This window comes from Macaca mulatta, chromosome 8 (assembly GCF_049350105.2).
Source record: "Macaca mulatta isolate MMU2019108-1 chromosome 8, T2T-MMU8v2.0, whole genome shotgun sequence".
NCBI lineage: Eukaryota > Metazoa > Chordata > Mammalia > Primates > Cercopithecidae > Macaca > Macaca mulatta.
Genome location: NC_133413.1, coordinates 142996564 through 143017252, shown reverse-complemented (window position 1 = coordinate 143017252; position 20689 = coordinate 142996564). Strand labels below are relative to the sequence as shown.

Here is a 20689-nt window from a genome sequence, read left to right as displayed (position 1 = left end):
GATCAGGGAAGAAGGTATTAATGGCAACAGCTCACACTTCATATGCCAAGGATTTTGTGAATATCTTTTTTTTTTTTTTTTTTATCAGACAGAGTCTCACTCTGTCTCCCAGGCTGGAGTGCAATGATGCGATCTCGGCTCACTGCAACCTCTGCCTCCTGGGTTCAAGCGATTCTCCTGCCTCAGCCTCCTGAGTAGCTGGGATTACAGGTGTGTGCCACCATGCCTGAGTAATTTTTGTACCTTTAGTAGAGATGGATTTCACCATGTTGGTCAGGCTAGAGTGAGAGACTAGCCTGATCACCTCGTGATATGCCCACCTCGGCCTCCCAAAGTGCTGGGATTACAGGCGTGAGCCACCCCACCCAGCCAGGATTTGTGAATATTGTATAGACCAAGTGGACATGGCAGAAGAGCTGGATTTGAACTGTCTTGAAGAGATGCTGTCCAATAGGACAGCAGCGATAAGAAACTAAGGGGTGGATTATCAGTGGCAGAAGCTGGGGAATTATCACAAAAGGAGCCAGGAAGTATATTGACCACCTCAACAGTGAACAGTACACTTGGAGGGTTCTTGTAGTGTCTCCAAGAATGACAAAGGTGCCTGCAGGAAGAGAAAGCCAGTATCTGGATATTGGTCCCAGCAAGGGTAGCAATAGCCAGGTTATAATAGGAGTGGTCATATAAGAGATGTTCACCTTCTCCTCATTCATCTTCCCAGGCCCCAAATTCTGAAGGCAGGAAGCCTCTGAACCTAAGAGGCCCAGTGGTATGGGATTCAGAGGAAGGAATGGATGACAATGAAAAGTAGGAGAGGGTGTACCTCTTCCCATGCACACCCCAATCTGAAACAGGGCCAGGAGAGAGAATGGGTTGGAGAGGGAGGGAATGGCTTCGATTTGAAACTTAGGTCTGAACTTTTATTTAAACTTTAGACCCTTTAGTATCTGAAAGTGAATGTTTAGCTGAGATTATACTGTTCTTAAAAGTGACTATAGAGCTGTGGGATCTGCTTATGGATGAGTAGAGAGTTCTGAGAGAGCAGGTTGGAAGGCAGTGGTTGAAGAGAAAGTTTTTTTGATCAGACACTAATGAGCTCACTTTGTTTCATCAACCAGCTACACACATTTATATGCATTTTGCCTTGGAGACATGTTATTTAGCTGATATCTCTGATAATTTTTCTTAAGTACTGTTATTTTTATGTTTTTATAATTATTATTTTAGCTTGCAAAAGGCCAGATTGAACCAATTAGTCACTTTCCAGGAAAAATATAATTTAAATGGTTAAATGAGAATGGAACCAATTATTTCAGTGGCAATTATCTAGAATATTGTAGAATATTATAGATACCCTTCATAGATTATTCTTTCAATGCCATAAAGAACTGTAGCTGTATAGCAAAACATTTATTTATTTTCAGCAATTTGCATTATTTTGCTTATTAAAATATTTAGTTGCATTGTATCTGTAAAGACAGCAGAATTTTGCTATATATTCTATTGATGCTACTTAAATTTCATGTTCTAGTATTTTTGGTTCATCCCTTTGAAAAATATCTTTCACAATATTTTCGAGATAAAGAAAATACATTTGAAAAGATATTGTCAAAATGAAGAAAATATCTTTAGTTTGAAGATCAACTAAAGGAGCCTTTCTTGTCACCTCATTCAATAACAAAACCCAACATGTATTGAGTACCTACTATTTTCTATAGTTGGTATTAAAGGCATCATGTAATTTTTTTCATTTAATGTCATCTAATAAAGTGTCTATTCTAGGGAGAGGTAAGGGGAGAGAGACTATACCTAATGTTTATTGCTTGAATGATGTCATTTTCTTGCCACAAGAATAGAATCTCCCTGAAAGTAGTGTCGTGGTTTGTGTAGGCCCAGGGTTGTATCTCTGGTGTCTGGCACAACAGAAGATGCTCAATAAATATTTTTGGGATCCATGTTGAACAAATGTTGACTATCTCACATAATACCCATTTGGTGACATATAGAGACATTGTTTAATTCTCTGACAGTCTACAAAACATGAATAAAAGGGAAGAGAGACCTGTTACCATATAAAGCTACATAATCAGAAGTTATCCATGAAAAATAAACTAGGTACAGGCCATACTATAAAAAGTGTCATATGTCCTACAAGCAAATTTTGGAAATAAGAGAGTCATTAAAAAACCTAGAAATAATGTGATCCAATTTGCCTGCTAGAAAAGTCCCTCTGGGAGTAGTGTGGAGAGTGTAATTGACAGGTACGAGATTAGAAGTGGGGTGATTGCTTGTCTGATCATCAGAATCTCCTGCAAAATATAAAACACAGATTCCCGGCCGGGCGCGGTGGCTCAAGCCTGTAATCCCAGCACTTTGGGAGGCCGAGACGGGCGGATCACGAGGTCAGGAGATCGAGACCATCCTGGCTAACACGGTGAAACCCCGTCTCTAATAAAAAATACAAAAAAAAAAAACAACTAGCCGGGCGAGGTGGCGGGTGCCTGTAGTCCCAGCTACTCGGGAGGCTGAGGCAGGAGAATGGCATGAACCCGGGAGGCGGAGCTTGCAGTGAGCCGAGATCTGGCCATTGCACTCCAGCCTGGGTGACACAGCAAGACTCCGTCTCAAAAAAAAAAAAAAAAAAACACACAGATTCCCAGGCTTCAGATCTACTACTTCAGAACTACTTCAGATCTACTGAATAGGCTTTCTGATGAGAACCCAGGAATCTGTACTTTTTATAAAGCTCCCCAGGTGATTCTTAGCAGTCAGGTCTGTGAACCCTGGAATCTGATTACCTCAATATTCCTGATGATAGAGTATGAAGGTCTGCCCTATTCAACCTTTCAATGTAATGAATGTTAACAGCCTTGGGTTGATCTCACTACATATCCAGGCCAGGGTAACCAGGCCTGGATAGACTGTCTTTCAGAGTCACTTTGTCATTCAAAGGTAAGAAGATAACATAAGAAAAGTATGTAGATATTAAAAGGCCAGCATTAAGGATGAAGCTCATGAATCCATTATTGTTCTTAAGTGCTCTCTTTTTCCTAGTTCCTCTTTAGAGAGCAAAGACCACCTACAGGCACCAGACACAGAGGAACACAACACAAAGAAATTAGACAACAGTGAAGATGACTTGGAATTCTGGAATAAGCCCTGCTTGTTTACTCCTGAATCGAGATTGGAAACTCTTAGACACATGGAAAAGCAACGGAAAAATCAGGAAAAATTAAGGTATTTCATTCTTTCCTATGAGAGGGAAGCAGTAGCCACTTATGAACTATATTTTCATGATTGCCCATTTTTTTCCCCCATTATTTGTGTTAAACCTTTAGCACTCATATATAGATTTTGTTTTTTCTAACTATAGCTTTTTGTTGAATTGTATTGGCTAACATTCATTAATATCAAAGTACCTTCTTTAGAACGTCATGAATTATGACATTTTAGGTAGAGGTTTTTTGTATGTCTTCAGCTTTTTACAACTTTTAATATACCCAATAATAGTGTATTAGGGTACACTAATACATTAGTATTTCTAGTCTAGAAAAAGTTCATTTTGTGGAATGAATGGGCTCCTTTTTGAGTCTGTTCTATTAATTTGCAAAGTGAAGAATTGGAAATTAGTTTTATTAGACATTTTATTTTCCTAATACAACTTTCTTCGACATTTAACACTATGATTTCACTTTTGAATTGTTTATCTATAATTTGATGATTTGTTAGAAACTAGGATGTTTATGCTATTATCTTCAGAGTAGATTTTTCAAAAACAGATTTTGTGTCATTCCATTTCATGTCATTGCTTAAGTCTAGTATGTAAAATATATAACTTATGGGAATACTTATTATTCATGAGCTTGAGAAAGTGATAAATTAGCCTTGAAATATAGTAATCTACATGGCAATGCCTCAAGTGAAACAAAACACAGTATCTCTCTCTGTGATTAACAACTAAAAGCAAGAAAGTAGAAGTAAAAAAGATTTGAAATCTCAGCTGCTTTCATAAAATTTTCATTAATTAGAAATACAGGGAGGTATAACAATCAAAAATCAAATTTTATCTAAAATACTGGTTTGTAAAACGTGGGTGATTTTCACACTAAGGGACCACACAGCCCTTTGGGAAGAGCATTGAATAAGATTATGTATGCATGTCCTGACTCCACTATTACCCTCTGTGTGATGTTGGCAAGTACCTAACTTCTCCTCATCTGGTTCTTCATCTGCTAAACGGGGATTATCATACCTGTCTTACCTACCCCACTGTACTGTTAAGAAAATCAGATGAGCCCATCCATACATGTGAAAGTGCTTTGCAGACTCAAGAGCCCTTTAAAATGGAAGTTCTACATGTTTATAGACTGTGAAATATTTCTTACATATATACCCATACACACATATGGTATATTTATATATCTGTGGGTATATATAAATAATAACTAATCTATTATGTATTGAGCCTGAAATAAGGAGAATTTATTTTTACTCCCTGACACCTAATAAAGTAAGGCTGAATGGGATGGAGATCTGAGTCTCTATGTTTTGGACACCTTAGACTTCCCAATCCAGTGAGTCCCTGAGATGTTTGCCTCTGATTGTGTTGCCATTTTTATTAACTGGGTGTAAGCAGGGACAAAAGAAATATTTTATTCCTAACTCTGATCTGCTTTACACTGAGTAGGGTTAAGCCAAGGGCTTGTGAATGCCCCTTAATTGTCCTGAGTCATTGAAATATTAACTCCATTGGATCTGGAGGCCCAGCTTAAGATGCAGAAGAATGTGAATGATTTTTTCTAAAATAAAGTTAACTGATACAAAATCTGTATTAAAGTTACAATAGAAATTTAAGGCAAAGAATTGCCAACAGTTCCATCATCTAAACAAATTTTTCCATCTGATCTAGATATTGTCCATATTTGCCTATTTAAGTTTCTATATACTTTCAGTAATCTTTTAAATAGAATTTACATACTGCATTTTAATTTTATATTACTCAATTAATCTTCTATTATTTGCTTCCTTTATTTACCCCTTATCCAACCCTTCAACGTAATGAGTGTTGTTAACAGGCTTGGGTTGATCTCTCTACATTTTTTTTTACCCTTTACAATTGTATAAATTATCTCTGCAAGTGTAGGATTTGGGGTCTTTTTGTAAAACAAATATGTATTTATGTTTTATATATTTTTGCTCACTAAAGACATCATAAACACTTTTCTAAATCAATAAGTAATGAGCAAATACCTTTTTAAATAGCTGCAAAATATGTTATAGCATGAATGAAGCACAGTTGATTCAACCATTCCTCCACTGATGGGCACTCACAACAGTTCCAGGGGTTTGCCACTGTAAATAACGCTGTGAGAAATATCCTTTTACATAGATTCTTCTGTGCTGATATTTTTATTTATATTGAATAGATTCTATTCAATTGGTATGTTAAATGTTGTATTTTAGCTAAAGCAGAAGCTCTGTACACAAATGGAGAGTCGACAGTTATCTGGGTAAATCATGTATAAAATAGACTTATTTAAATATTAATAGACAGTCATGAAAAGGAGTTTTCTTCCCTCATTCAAATTATCTGGCAAATTGTCTTGGTCATTTTTTTGCTGTACAGATACAGATACAACCATGTAAAAAAATCTGGCTTGATTGTCAGTTCCCAGCATAGAATTAAAGGAATGGACTTCAGAACAATGAATTGCTGATGTGTTCATAAAAGTTCAATTAATTTTTTTAAAACTGTTTCACAAAAATGTATTAATTGCTTTTATATTCTCTTTGCTTATTTTTTCTTTCCATGCTGCCCCTTGTTCTCACCCACCATCAATCTTAAGTGAAAGAAAGAAGAAAGTGAAACCACCCAGGACTTTGATCACTGAAGATGGGAAAGCCCTAAATGTAAATGAGCCCAAGTATGTGAGGCCAAATAGAGAGTTAAAGACCCAAAAGTGTCAATCAATGGTGTTGGTCAATCATTGTTTCAATTCCAGGTTTGCTCTGCAAAGAATATATCTGACTGCTCTTAACAAGTTTGATGAGTCTAAAAATAATGTCATTTGGTGCATATTTAAAGGGAAAACATCTATTATGTTTTCAAATGCATAATTGTCTTGGCATCTAGCAAATGATCTTGGCATATGGAGATCTTAGTTATTTATGTACCCCATGAAACTTTGGACCATATACAGTTTTATGCCTGAAAATTGCCACCACATTGTTGTTGTATTTATGAATTTTTAAAACTCTGCCATGAGCAAGCTGGTGAGAATACTGATGTACCGTCTATACATCTACTTTATACTCTGGAGCACATATACAAAGCCTTTGAAAGCTAGGGAAGGAAATCAATATAATAACCTCAATGAATTTAATAGAGGACAGATACTCAAACTGGAAATCTTCAAGTATAATAATATCTAATCTACCCTCTTTATCTGTCTTAAAGTTTGAAATTAAAAAGCAGGACAGAAAAGCCTTTTGTGGCCAAAATACAGACCAAAGAGCCTACAGACTAAATCTCATTCACTTCATTTTATTACTCAAACCTATTTTCCGTCATGATTTCATTTGCTCTGTCATGATCATGGTGAAGGCACAATCTTGAATTATTTCTGGGCATCATTTATCTTCACGGCAATCACAGGTGGTAGACAGTATTTCTTTCTTACATGTCCAGCCTGGGCCTGAGAGAGGTGGAGTGACTTGCCCAAGGTCACACAGCTAATAGGTGGTGGTTCTGAGTTGCTCATGCTAACCTAGTTCTAGTGACTTCCATGATAAGATATATAATCCCTTCCCCTTACGCACCTACAGCAGACAGGAATGCAAGACAGAACACTAGGCTAGGCCCTGGGGATAGAGCAGTGACTATGACCAGTTTCCTTCTGACCTCATGGAGTTCAGAAATCGAGTTTAGGCCATCTCTCTTTAGTCTACAACAGAGCTCAAGGGAGACTCCCGGAACTCCATGTGTCTCTGGTAAGACCACCACTCTTCCCACACACTGCAGCCTCACCTGCCCCTAAAACCAGTTGTACTGAGGGTGATTCTATGAAGAACTGATTACCCACCACCTCCTCAGTGGCACTGCGTCCCGACATGCGATCGTCCCCTGTTCCTGCCCTCCCAGGTCATGCACCACTGTCCAGAATCTTATACCCAAATGGCACTGATCCAACTCAACTCATTCTCACCTCTTTTGGACCCCTGTGCCCTCTGGAGCTTGAGCCTGGACAGCAAAGCCTGAAGCCTCCACCATTTCTCCTCTTTCACTAACTGAAGTGGAGGATTCACTTCTGTGACTGCCCACTGTTCTTCCTCACCACATACACTACAGGGACAGTTACAGCCCATTGCCACTTTCAGGCCATCTTTCTCCCTTTCTCTGTTGAAGCACAAGCCATCTAGATACAGCACCCCTGCCCCTTCTTCCCGCAGTCATCTACATCACCCTGATCAACTCTCAACCCCAGCCTTCTCAATTCATTGAAGATCTTTCACCCACACCAGTGTCTCTCTCTGCCACTCCCAACATCATCAGTCTTGGTGATGACTTTATCAAACATGTAGGTGACCCACCAGAAGCCCTGGCCTCTCACTTCCCCAACCAGCTCACTTCTCCAGCTCAGCTCAACCACATGATTTCATTTTCATTCCTAGATTTGCCACCATCAATATCTCTTCCACATCAGAAACTTCACCGCGAGTGTCTCACTAGATACCATTTCTTATGTTCCTGGGGGAACTTCCTCGACTCCAACAACCAAATGCCCCCATGAAGACCATAAGACAATTCACTCTCCTATTTTTCTTACTCTCCGCTAACCCCTCATCTTCTCTTGCCGTGGTTTAGTTTCATGGTTCATCACAGAAATCAGTCCTTGGGCCAGGTGCAGTGGCTCATGCCTATAATCCCAGCACTTTGGGAGGCCGAGGCAGGCAGATCACTTGACGTCAGGAGTTTGAGACCAGCCTGGCCAACATGATGAAACCCCATCTCTACTAAAAATGCAAAAATTAGCCGGGAGTGGTGGCACACGCCTGTAATCCCAGCTACTTGGGAGTCTGTGACACGAGAATTGCTTGAACCCGGGAGGCAGAGGTTGCAGTGAGCTGAGATCATGCCACTGCACTCCTGCCTCGGCGACAGAGTGAGACCCTGTCTCAAGGAAAAAGGAAAAGAAAAAAGAAATCAATGTCATTTGTCTTCCGCTCTCTTATTTTTTTCTCTTTCCATCATCCTCACCTCACAAAACCCCAACCTTATTTAAATCTAGCACACTACCCACTCTTGGGCTGGTCCTCCTGTGTGGCTGGAGGAGACCATTCACTTCTACTTTCTGGTCTTACCTTAAATTCATAACCACAGATCTCAAATGGACTCTGGCAATCTTCCTTTATTTTCTTGGGCCGTCCATTCTCCCACTGTCCTGCAGGCTGCTCTCGTACCTTCTTTCTCCTTACTTCCAACATCATCTGACACTTCCACAGTCTTAACTGAGGACCTTGTTTCCTATTTCATTGAGAAAAAAAGCAATCAGGAGATGTTTTTTCCTCCCAACATCCAATTTACCAGTGTAGCTGGACCTGTCCCATGTACTCCCCTCTCTTCTGCTTGCTGACGGTGAACTTCCTATCCAAAATCAGTCTGTGTGAGCACCCTGACTCCATCCCCTCTGCCTATCAAGGACTTAGTTGCTCAGTTATCCTTGGTCTTCTGCACTAGTTCTCTCCACTCTGCTAGATCAATCTCACCCATATGCAAACAAATTCTAAAAATCTCTGTCTTAAACAAAACAAAAGCAACAATTTCCCTTCCCCTGGTTTTCCTTCCAGCCACAGCTCTTTTTCTCTGCCCCCATTTAATGGAATTGTCTGGACTTGGTCTCCAGTTTCTAACTTCACATTCCTTCTTGAAACCACTTCTGTGTATTCCATCATCCTAAAATTTCTTTAGCCATATTATTTCCACATTCAGTGTTCAATTCTTAGTCTTTGTCTTACTGGACATAGCAGATTTGAATCAAATTGTTCAGTACCATCCTTCTTAAAGCAATTTCTTTGCTTCTGATTTTTCTTCTACCTTACTGACTGCTCATCTTTCTAAGTTTTGATGTATCCCTTTGGTTTTGTTTTTTGGGTGCCCTATAGCAAACTCCTCAGCTGTCTTCCTTTTCGCATTAGCTCTTCATGGCTCTCACCAAATCCCATGGCTGTAAATACACTCTTTACATTGCTCCCAACTTGATCCAACCTCTTCTCTGAGCTCAAGACTTGTCTATTCAGTTATGTTGTTAAGAACATATAGTTCCTCTTCAAAGAGTTTTTGTTCCTGGTTCTTTGTTCTATTCTAAAAGGTAATCATACCCATTCATCTATCAGCCCTCCCTATCTCTGCTGTACCCAAACACCCTAAAATGTACCGTACCTGTCCTTCCTGTGAAACGCCCACCCTTGCCTCCTTTGATGAGGTCAACAGTAGCCAATCAGAATTAGCCTAGATTGTGCAGTCCATCCCCAGCCTGCAGGGGGAGGGCACAGGAACAGGGTCTGTGTTAGGGATAAAACACTCCTGCTCTCCTTTGTTTTGCTCGCTCTCCCTTGCCTCTGCCTTGCATGCAGGAAGTGCCCTTCTATAGAAGTATATTGCCTTGCTGAGAAAACTTTTGCCTGAGTGTTGGTTTCACTTTGTGGCATCAAAAATTTGTTTCTAACAATTAGAAGTTTGACATCACTGGGTGGATGTAAGAGAGTCACTGCACACTTATTATAGCTAAAAGAGAACCCCTGATTTCAAGCCTCACTACCACTCTCCAGCATTGTGTGCTTGTGTCCCTGTGTTCTCCATCTCAGTAACACACATCCACCCCTTGGCTAAGACCAGAAACCTTGGATTCTCCCTTGATTCTTCTCTCTGTCATCTTATCAGTGAGCCCTGTGAACTCTTCCTTCGATATTATTGGAATCCAGCCATGTCTCACTGACCCCACCACCACCTGTAGCTGACAGTAACTCTTGCTTGGACAGTTGCAATTGCTTATTAAGTAGTCTCCATCGTTCATCTGTTGGCCTCCCCTACATTCTGTTCTACTCAGCTAAATAAAGAAGAAAAAATGGAAGAAAGGACACATGCTCCTTTTCTTAAGGGACATTCTTAGAAAGTGCCATGCAACGACTGTCCCTCGCGTGACCTCACCTACCTTCAAAGGAGGCCACAGAATGCAGCCTTTATTGTACATAGCCATGCACCTAGTTCAAACCATGGTTCCTGTCACTAGGAATAAAGGGGGAAGCAGATAGCAACTAAATAGCAATATGTGCCATAGGAAACTTCTCTGAAATTACTTTACAAGTAATAAGAAATCGAGGCAGAGCAGGAGCACATAGAAGGCTCCTGAGATGAGGTTCTACAAATGCATGGGCCATTTGAGACACTGAAGAAGTCCCACAGGCCTGGACTATTGAAAGCAATGAGACAATTTCTGCCACAAGCAGAAATGCTGCTAACAGCCACATCTATCTCTAACTTCACATTTTCCTAAACAGTTTAGCTTATGTTCTTTAATATTGTTGAGTTGTATATTTTATAGAGTAATACGATAAGTGAAGTGCTCAAAAGAAAATTGACCAGGCAACGCTGATAGCATGATGTTCAGTGTGGAAGCTAGACCTAGGACTCAGCCTCAGGGTACAGTTGAAAGATGGTAGAGCTTTGAAATCCTGCCTAGCCAGGCTCGTGCAGACAAAGTGTAAAGGCATTTATTATAATTCAGCTATGCCAACCTCTTTGAACCTCTGTTTCTTCATCTATAAAACAGAGGTAATAGATAATGGGCAGTGTCTCAGCCTTTTTCAGGGCAATGGAAGGTCAGCGATGAAAGGAGAAGGAAAAAATAGCAAGAAAAAAGAAGGAAGACAGGACTCTTTAAAACCTAAGGAATCGCCATTCGAACTGGTGTGAGATGGTATCTCATTGTAGTTTTGATTTGCATTTCTCTGATGGCCAGTGATGATGAGCATTTTTTCATGTGTCGGCTGTATGAATGTCTTCTTTTGAGAAATGTCTGTTCATATCCTTTGCCCACTTTTTGATGGGGTTGTTTGTTTTTTTCTTGTAAATTTGTTTGAGTTCTTTGTAGGTTCTGGATATTAGCCCTTTGTCAGATGAGTAGATTGCAAAAATTTTCTCCCATTCTGTAGGTTGCCTGTTCACTCTGTGCTGGAGAGGATGTGGAGAAATAGGAACACTTTTACACTGTTGGTGGGATTGTAAACTAGTTCAACCATTATGGAAAACAGTATGGCGATTCCTCAAGGATCTAGAACTAGATGTACCATATGACCCAGCCATCCCATTACTGGGTATATACCCAAAGGATTATAAATTATGCTGCTATAAAGACACATGCACTCGTATGTTTATTGCAGCACTATTCACAATAGCAAAGACTTGGAATCAACCCAAATGTCCATCAGTGACAGATTGGATTAAGAAAATGTGGCACATATACACCATGGAATACTATGCAGCCATCAAAAAGGATGAGTTTGTGTCCTTTGTAGGGACATGGATGCAGCTGGAAACCATCATTCTTAGCAAACTATCACAAGAACAGAAAACCAAACACCGCATGTTCTCACTCATAGGTGGGAACTGAACAATGAGATCACTTGGACTCAGGAAGGGGAACATCACACACTGGGGCCTATCATGGGGAGGGGGGAGGGGGGAGGGATTGCATTGGGAGTTATACCTGATGTAAATGACGAGTTGATGGGTGCAGCACACCAACATGGCACAAGTATACATATGTAACAAACCTGCACGTTATGCACATGTACCCTACAACTTAAAGTATAATAATAAATAAATTAAAAAAAAAAACAAAAAACAAAACCTAAGGAATCGAATGCAGGATAAAGGGGAGGCAAAAGCAACCTTTAGTTCTCCATAAATAATTCCAGTGTTTTAGTTTGCTTCTGGCAAACTCACATGAAACGGAAAAGAAAACTTTAGCCACCAGATGTCTCTATCTCTGCACCAAAGCTAATTTTTTTGTATGTGATTTACCTTAAGATTCTCACATTTAAACACTGTAAGCACAAATAATGTATTAATATGTTGTAGGTTTCGCTGAAATTTTAAAATTACCATTGACATTTGATTGTCCAACCACCAAAATAAGTTGTCATTGGACATTATTATAAAATTATTATCTAATTTGCTTCTGAATTTGTGAAGGGATTATCTATACAGTATCCTAACGTCATCTTTTTTTCCCCCAAATGTGTTATTCTTAGAATTGACTTCTCTTTGAAAGACAATGAAAAGCAGATCATCCTGGACCTTGCTGTCTATAGGTAAAGGCATGTTCTGTGTATTTATTTAATGACATTTCTGTCAGTTTTCATTCTCAGTAGTAATTTTTTAGTTCTGAGAAAATTGGAAATGGAATTGACTTAGACCTATAGTTAAATGAAGCTTATTTGTTAAGACAGAGAAGTTACTATAATTTTTCAAAGCATGAAAATGAAGGGAAAGGTAAATAAAGCCACAATTTCATGGCTATGAACTCAGGAATATCTAAGGCAGAGTTTAAATAATTCTGAGACCTATGCTGTTTTCTGATGCTGATACTACAAGGACCCCACTCTGCTCTTTGCTGGCATAGTCCTCTGTTTTTGTCTAAAATGCCTTCCTATAGTAATAGGTATCAGGTGGTTGGCTCCCCTCCCTCAGTCCCATCTCAGAGGCCTGGGGGAACACCTAGCAGCCTCTGTCACCAGTGGACCCTTCTTCCCTGCTGCCCTCACATCCTGCCTGTTTTCTCACCCATGGGTAGGAGTGGCACAGACCTCCTGCCTGCTCTCATCACCACACCCAAACTATTGTCGTTTTCTCCTCCCTAAAGCTCCATGGCTTTGACACTCAAATCTTCAGCCTGTATCACCTTCTGCCCTTCTTTGTGGAAGCATCTAAAGGCAGCAGGTCACTCTGCCTCATTCCCTGAAGATTTGAGACCCTGGTTCGCTGTGCTGATACATCCTTCTGATGACCTCAGTGTCCCCTGGCACCATCTCAGAGGCTGCTTGCCTGTGCTTCCCTCTGCCTGTATCGCCCTCGGTGTCCTTGTAGCTTACTGCCTCGTGTCCTTCATGCCTCTGCTCAGATGTCACCTCATTAGAAGGGCCTCTCTGCCCCACCATCTGACATAAAGCAGTACCTGCCCCTGCCCAGCACTTCCTTCCACTCTCTCTACTTGGCTTCCTGCTGACAAAGTGTAAATGTACTTGTATTCTTAAAAGTTCGTGGTCAGAGCAGGAAGTTGTTTTGTTTGTTCTTTCCTCTCTACATCTCCACACCTAAAACCTGGCACCTGTTAGGTGCTCAATAAATACAAGAATGAATGAATGAATCAACAAATACTGATCATGGGAGTATGACATTGACATGCGCGAATGAATGGATGTATGTTTACATGCATGAATTATAATAAATGCCTTTCTCTTTTTAATGGCTTTTGATGTACCCCATTTTATTTAATCTCTCAGTAACCCTGGGAGGTAGGAGGGATTATTACCCAACAGGGGGTAAATTTTCCAAGAGTGAGTCTTGTCAAAGTAAACAGGGACCAAAGGAGCCAGAACATCAGCCCTCAGGACTTCAACCAACTTTGCTGTTTTGATTGTGGTAAAATACACATAACTTAAAATCAACCACTTCAACCATTTCACAATGGACAATACCATGGCATTTGATAAATTCACAATATTGTACAGCCATTACCATTGTTCCAGAAAATGTTTATCACCCCAGAAGGAAACCCTACGACCCTTAAGCAATCACTGCCCATTCTCCCTCTTCATGGCAACCACTAATCTGTTTTCTGTTTCTATAGATTTGCCTATTTGGAATCTTTCATATTAATGGAATCATACAACATGTGGCCTTTGTGTCTGGCTTCTTTAACTTCCCATAATGTCTTCAAGACTCATCCGTGTTGTAGCATGTGTCAGAATTTCTTTCCTTTTTACGGCCAAATAATATTCCATTGCATGGATATACCACACTTTGTTTATCTGTTCACTAGATGGTGGACATTTGGATTGTTTCCACCTTGGCTCTTGTGAACCAGGGCTAGCCTTAGTGTGGTCCCTTCCTCTCCACACCAAGCTCTCTCCGATCAGCTGTATGCCTCTTCACAGAATTCCTGTCAGTTCTTCTGCCTGCTTGCTGCCAGGTCATCTGCCTTTACAAAGATCCCAGCTCTTCTCCGGCTAGCTTCATATCCTCTGCTCTTCCAGCTTCCCAAGCTGCTGTTTCTACTGTTTGACAGACAAATCACTGTTTCATTCTAGTAAGTCCTTTCCATTTTTAGGCCCTATGCCTGGAGTTTAATGAATATATAACCCTTTCTTTTTCAGCTCTGTTGGCTGCTTCCTGTTCAGTTCTCAAATGGAAACATTCCTCATTCCCATGCATGTGCATTTTAAGGGGTGGTAATATTTCTCCAGTCTGTGTAGTAAAACTCTTTCATTCTCATGATTCTGTCTAAATGAATTATGCTGTAATTCTGTGTTTATGGGCACATGGGTATACCCTTGAAAGTTAAATTCATTCATTCACGCCTGCTTCCTGCCTTTATTCAACAAGCATCTATAGAATACCTACTATGTGCCAGGCATGGGGAGACTGTAACTGGCATATTCTAAATCCAGTCATGATCTCCTATCACTTAGAGCCCTGTGGGGGAGGAGGACCGACAATAAATAAGCATCTGATGAGTCACAAAGGAAGAAGCCTGCTGTCAAGGAAAGGGACAGTGTTCAGGGATGGGAATAATGGTGTGTGGGGAGTGATCAGGGAAAGGGGGAGACATGAGCAATAATAATTGAAAGATAAGAAGTAGCTTGTTCTGCAAAGAACTGTCAGACAATTGTTTCTAGTGGAGAAAGGCCATGTAGGTAAAGATAGATGAACATTTTAGGGGGTCCAAGCATGGAAAATACTACACAATCCACTAAAGTGTAGATATCACATGTGAAGCTGTAGAAAACCTCATCTCTATTATTATTATAAAAATTGCTTTTAAATGCTGTATAATAATACTTGATTAACTCTAGCTATGTATTGGGCACTATACATGTTCCTTCCTAACAATCTTAGGGCTAGATGCTAGTAGTATCCCCATTTTACAGAAGAGGAAACTGAGACCTAGAGAGGTTAAGGAATGTGGTCCCAGGTAATAAAGCAGGAAGAGGTGGAGCCAGTTCCCCACAAGCCTGTGTGACTCCAAACCTAGGCCTGTAACCCTTGTATTAGCTTACCTGCCTTAACATTTGTGATTTTTAAAGCAGCTCTGCATTTTCTAATGTTCACAATTAGTATTTTGAAGTATGTAAACGTAATTATTTGGCTAAGCTTCTGATTTTAATGAGCAATATGAAATCTAAATCTTTAATTTGCTCATGAGTGGAGGAGAATAATTGCCACCTGATCTTGAGGTCACTGCCATAAACAGAAGGGTTTGCTTATTCAGCAGGATGTGCCTTTGAGGGGAGAAGCAAGCTAGTCTTCCAGGAGAGATAGTATCAGGGCAGCTGCAGAACAGCTGCAGGGGATCCAGAGCCGCCGAGGAAGCAGGAGCTGGTGGTTGCAGGCCTCAAGCAGACTAGAATCAGCATTCCTGGCTATTCAAGTCTTAGGGGCTTAAAATAAAATATTTGTGAAAGAGCATGGCAAGCTGTTTTTTGCAAACCTCTGGTGTTTCAGACCTCAGATATTTTTGGGTTGGGGCAATCAATGCCAAGTGTACTTGTGGGTCTAAAAATGAAATTGCTGATACATTGAATTTCCTTTGGTCTGGGGATTAATTTAAAACTAATTTTTTAAAGACCCGTTTAGCATGGATATTTTAAAGTCCTTCATTTAAAATCGTCCTGTAAGTGTGAATTTGTATTTGCACTTCTTCAAACTTGATATATTTTTTAAATTATAAGATACTGTGTGTTTAATTTTGAAGGTACATGGATACCTCTTTAATCAATGTTGATGTGCAACCAACTTACGTGCGAGTAATGATCAAGGGAAAGGTAAGTAGAACCCTGTAGACTATTACAATTTCAAAAGCTAAGCTTTGAACTAAGCTGTGGTGCCTCACTTTTTTTAAAGTATTATTAAAATAGAAAAAGGGCCCAGGCAGTGACTCATGCCTGTGATCCGAGCACTTTGGGAGGCCAAGGCGGGTGGATCACCTGAGATCAGGAGCTGGAGACCAGTCTGGCCAACCTGGTGAAACCCCATCTCTACTAAAACTACAAAATTAGCCAGGCATGGTGGCTTATGCCCATAATCCCAGCTCCTCGGGAGACTGAAGCAGGATAATTGCTTGAACCTGGGAGGCGGAGGTTGCAGTGAGTCAAGATCACCCCATTGCACTCCAGTCTGGGCTACTAGAGTGAGATTCTGACTCAAAAATAAACAAATAAATAAATAAATAAATAAATAAATAAATAAAAACAATAAAACAAAACTAAATAGAAAAAGGGGAACCAAACAGAGTGCTATTTTTTAGCACATGGTTTTATATATGGGAGTGGTATATGGTGGGAATGACTGCTGACCATATGTAGTTGGATATCATTAATATTTTAAACCTGTTTCTATTGTGTTACACTTTTTTCAAAACTAATAACATAATCACATGTGTGGGAGCCTATGCATGAAATTAAATAGTACAGCCATTCTAAATTGTCAGTGATTTCATTCATAACAACTATAATTTTATAATTTCTAAAATACCAATTTTTGCTAATTTAGGCTACTATGGGCTTGAAGATTAGCTGAAAGATTTTTAAATGGAAATATGTTGGGTTTTTTTGACAAGGCTTTCTCTATAAATTGCTTTTTAGTCATAAATGAACCCATGAGCACTTCACTGTTTGTGATTGACAGCTGTTCTTTAGACTGTTTGTTAAAATAGGTAAAATAGTTCGTGTATAATGCTCATATAAATATTTTTAATAAGTTTAAGCACATTTCTTAATTGAAGGGTGTGTCTTGAATTTGTAATGAAAATGCCCCTTGTAGTCACTCTCTCATGTAACGTCCTTGCTCTCAATGATACTTTCTACTTATTTTCAGCCATTTCAGCTTGTCCTTCCTGCAGAAGTGAAACCCGATAGTAGTTCTGCTAAAAGATCTCAGACAACAGGTCATTTGGTCATCTGCATGCCCAAGGTAGGTCATGTCATTTGGGCCAATTTCAAGTCTGGATATGAGGGTTCTTGAAGGAACTTGACCTGTCAGGACTAATGATGACTTCTGATTAAAGTACATTTTAGTTAGCAGCACCAGGAAATCTCATAGCAGCTGAGGTAGGAGAACAAAGGTCTATGAGAACAAATAACTCAGACTGGGGTGTGTTTAGGGCCTAAGGTGGTTTATCCTTTCCTGAAAGAACTTAAGGAAATTAAACTTAAAAAAATTAATTTGTCCATAGAAAGAACTTGGATTTGTTATTAGAAGCCATATGAATGAGTTGGGATATTTCCTGTGTAAGCTGTAGAAACCCCGAATAAAACTGGCTTTTATCATAAATAAATGGTTCATTTCTTGTAACAAGATAGGAGAAGGTGGGGGGTAGGGAGGCCAGGCACACTGGGTCAGGATCTTTCTGATATGTCAACTCTGTCCTCAGACTGGTTTTCTTCCATAAGATGTGCACTAGCAGTGACTTGGGCAGCATACTTTCTTGTTCCTATCTTGCATGAGATAAAAAGACAGAGGATCAGAGAAAGAAACACAGAGAACCTCTCCCATCACAATGAAACAGAAGTTCCCCTGGACTCATTAGGTCAGTTTAGCTGAAGAGCCCACTAAATCTTGATTAGCATAATCCTGAACCAATCTCTGGCCAAAAAGATGGTAGTACAATAGACTTCCATGGGTTCAGCATCCGTGGATTCAACCAACCAGGAATCAAAAATATTCAGGAAAAGAAGTGTGTCTGTACTGAACATGTACAGGCTTTTTTTTTTTTCCTTGATTCCCAAGACAATACAGTATAATAACTACTTATATAACATTTACATTGTACTAGGTGTTATAAGTAATCTAGAGGTAGTTTAGGATGTAGAGATGTGTGTGGGTTATATACAAATACTATGCCATTTTTTATTGGACACTTGAGCATCTGAAGATTTGGTGTCCAAGGGATGTCCTGGAACCAGTTCCCCACAGACACCAAGGAGTATTTTGATTGGTTTCTATTAATCATACCTCATCCCATAAGTTAGGGGCAGGGTCAACTTTGCCCAAGACATTTAGATTTCAAAGGAGAAGGGTAGTAAAACAGTCAAAATTGGGTTCTGCTGATGAGGAAAAAGAGGAGAATGAGGGAATGTCAGCTATGAAGAGTACAAACTTGATTAACCAAAAAGATTTTCTGTAATAATTTAATAATCCTGCATTTTCCTGTAGCCGATTTCCAACGGATTCATTATAGGTAATCAATTATGTATTTTTACTCAGAGGCAATAAAATAGCAAATACAATTTGTTGTCAAGTAATAAAATAACAAACACAACTGTGAGAATTGTATTGTCCTTGATGACTAAAACAAATTAAAGAAATGCTTCTATAGTAACCAGAATATTCTATAGGGAAATCTAACAGATAAGTTAATTACCTCAGTACTTTGATATAGACATTTATATAACACTGTGATTAGCAGCCTGTTGTTTTTGTGTCTGTGTGAAACTTCTAACTGGAAAACCAGACATTAAATAGAGACTGCTAATTCCTAAAGGGAAATCAAGACAGATGATCTGTGTGTCTTTTGCAGGGTGCCAGGCAATTGCTGAGAAAAGCTCTACTGTCACTGTTTATGAGTCTTAAACAACTGCAGCATTCTTTTCCCCTTTTCCTTTTTGTTTTTTATCTGTCTAAATTTTTCACATCAAAAACACATGAAAATAATAAATGGCTTATTGAGGAAAAAGCATTTTAGAAGTGCTTGATTGGAGATGAAATAATTTTTATATATATGGACTAGGAATAGTTCTATTTTCCTCATTAATAAATTAGGAATAATATTCTCCCTTGAGGGATATATTTTTTAAGATTTTCGACTAATATGTTAAAGTAATATTGATGTAGAAGTTCATCGTCTTCTATCATTATTCCTTTTAAAAGGTAGATAGTAAAAACAAACTTTGGGGAATAATTTCTTGCTGAAAATTAATCATCTTTTTCATCCGTAAGTAGTTATTTGCAAGGACTTTGAAGCTCAAACAACAGATCTTATAAACCACCAAAAGTTAAAAAAAATTCTAATTGCATGTAGACTTAATATTAAAATGTATATTTCTGAAAATTAACATCTTTCTAATTATTATTGATTGAAACATTTTAAGTACCAAAGTTTAATCCATGGAGCTATTCTGTATTAGTCTAGACTTATGAACTTACTGTGGAATTGTGTGAGTCTGACCTGCATTATAATTACTGAGGGAAATTCTTGGAGTTATGAAACATACTGTAAGAATCAGCCTTTGTCCATCATCGACAAATTGATGAAGAAACTGTGATGTGTGTGTGTGTCACTGTTTAATATGCTAAAATATCATTCAGCCCTAAAGAGAGTGAGATTTTGCTATTTGCCACAACATGAATGAACCTGGGTATTATGCCAAGTGAATTAAGCTAGACACAGAAAGAGAAATATTGCATGATGTCATTTATGTATGGAATATTAAAAATAAATTCAAATGTACAGAGATAGAGAACAAACAGTGGTTACCAGTGATGAGGGGGATGGTGGATGGAGGAAGTAAATGGGAAGGTCAGAGGGTACAAATTAGCAGGTATGGAGGATGAACAAGTCTAGAGATGGAATGTACAAGATGATAATTATGGGTAGTAAAATTGTACCGTATTTGGGATTCATGCTAAATGAGTAAGTTTAGCTGCTCACTCTTGCCACAAAAAGAAAAAATGATGAGTAGCTCTGAGAGATGATGGATATTTTAATTTACTTCAGTATAGTAGCCTTTTTATTACTATCTTTGTGTATCCCATAACATCATGTTGTATACTATAAATATACACAGTAACATCTATTCTTTAAAAATAACTTCACAATCTCTGCATCCAACAGAGGACTAATACCCAGAGTCTACAAAGAACTTAAAGAAATTAGCAAGAAAAAAGCAAACAATCCCATGAAAAAGTGGGCTAAGGACATGAATAGATACTTCTCAAAAGAAGATAACAGATTGCCAACAAACATGAAAAATTCACAACATCACTAATGATCAGGGAAATGCAAATCAAAACCACAATGTGATACCACCTTATTCCCACAAGAATGGCCATTATCAAAAATATTTAAAAAATAGACATTGGTATGGATGCCATGAAAAAGAGCAAGAATACTTCTACACAGCTGGTGGGAATGTTAACTAGTATAACCACTGTGGAAAACAGTGTGGAGATGCCTTAAAGAGCTAAAAGTAGAACTACCATTTGATCCCACAATCCCACTACTGGGTGGAATACTACTCAGCCATAAAAAGTAATGAATTGAATTAATGGCATTTGTAGCAGCCTGGATGGGATTGGAGACTATTATTCTAAGTGAAGTAACTCAGGAATGGAAAAGTAAACATCGTATGT

General features: G+C 39.0%; 1 protein-coding gene across 5 annotated transcripts in view; it reads left to right on the top strand.

Moving 5' to 3' along the window:
• Positions 1-20689, top strand: part of DNAAF11 (dynein axonemal assembly factor 11) — a 95737-nt gene that overhangs the window by 40121 nt on the left and 34927 nt on the right. For 4 of the 5 annotated variants that reach the window (XM_001085271.5, XM_028852913.2, XM_077944046.1 and 1 more), the window contains exons 6-10: positions 3055-3237; positions 5847-5924; positions 12313-12372; positions 16035-16104; positions 17156-17251. In XM_001085271.5, the coding sequence (XP_001085271.1) occupies positions 3055-3237; positions 5847-5924; positions 12313-12372; positions 16035-16104; positions 17156-17251 (487 nt within the window). Of the gene's footprint in view, positions 1-3054; positions 3238-5846; positions 5925-12312; positions 12373-16034; positions 16105-17155; positions 17256-20689 lie in introns of all 5 variants that reach the window. The other variant, XM_077944045.1, reaches the window with a different exon arrangement.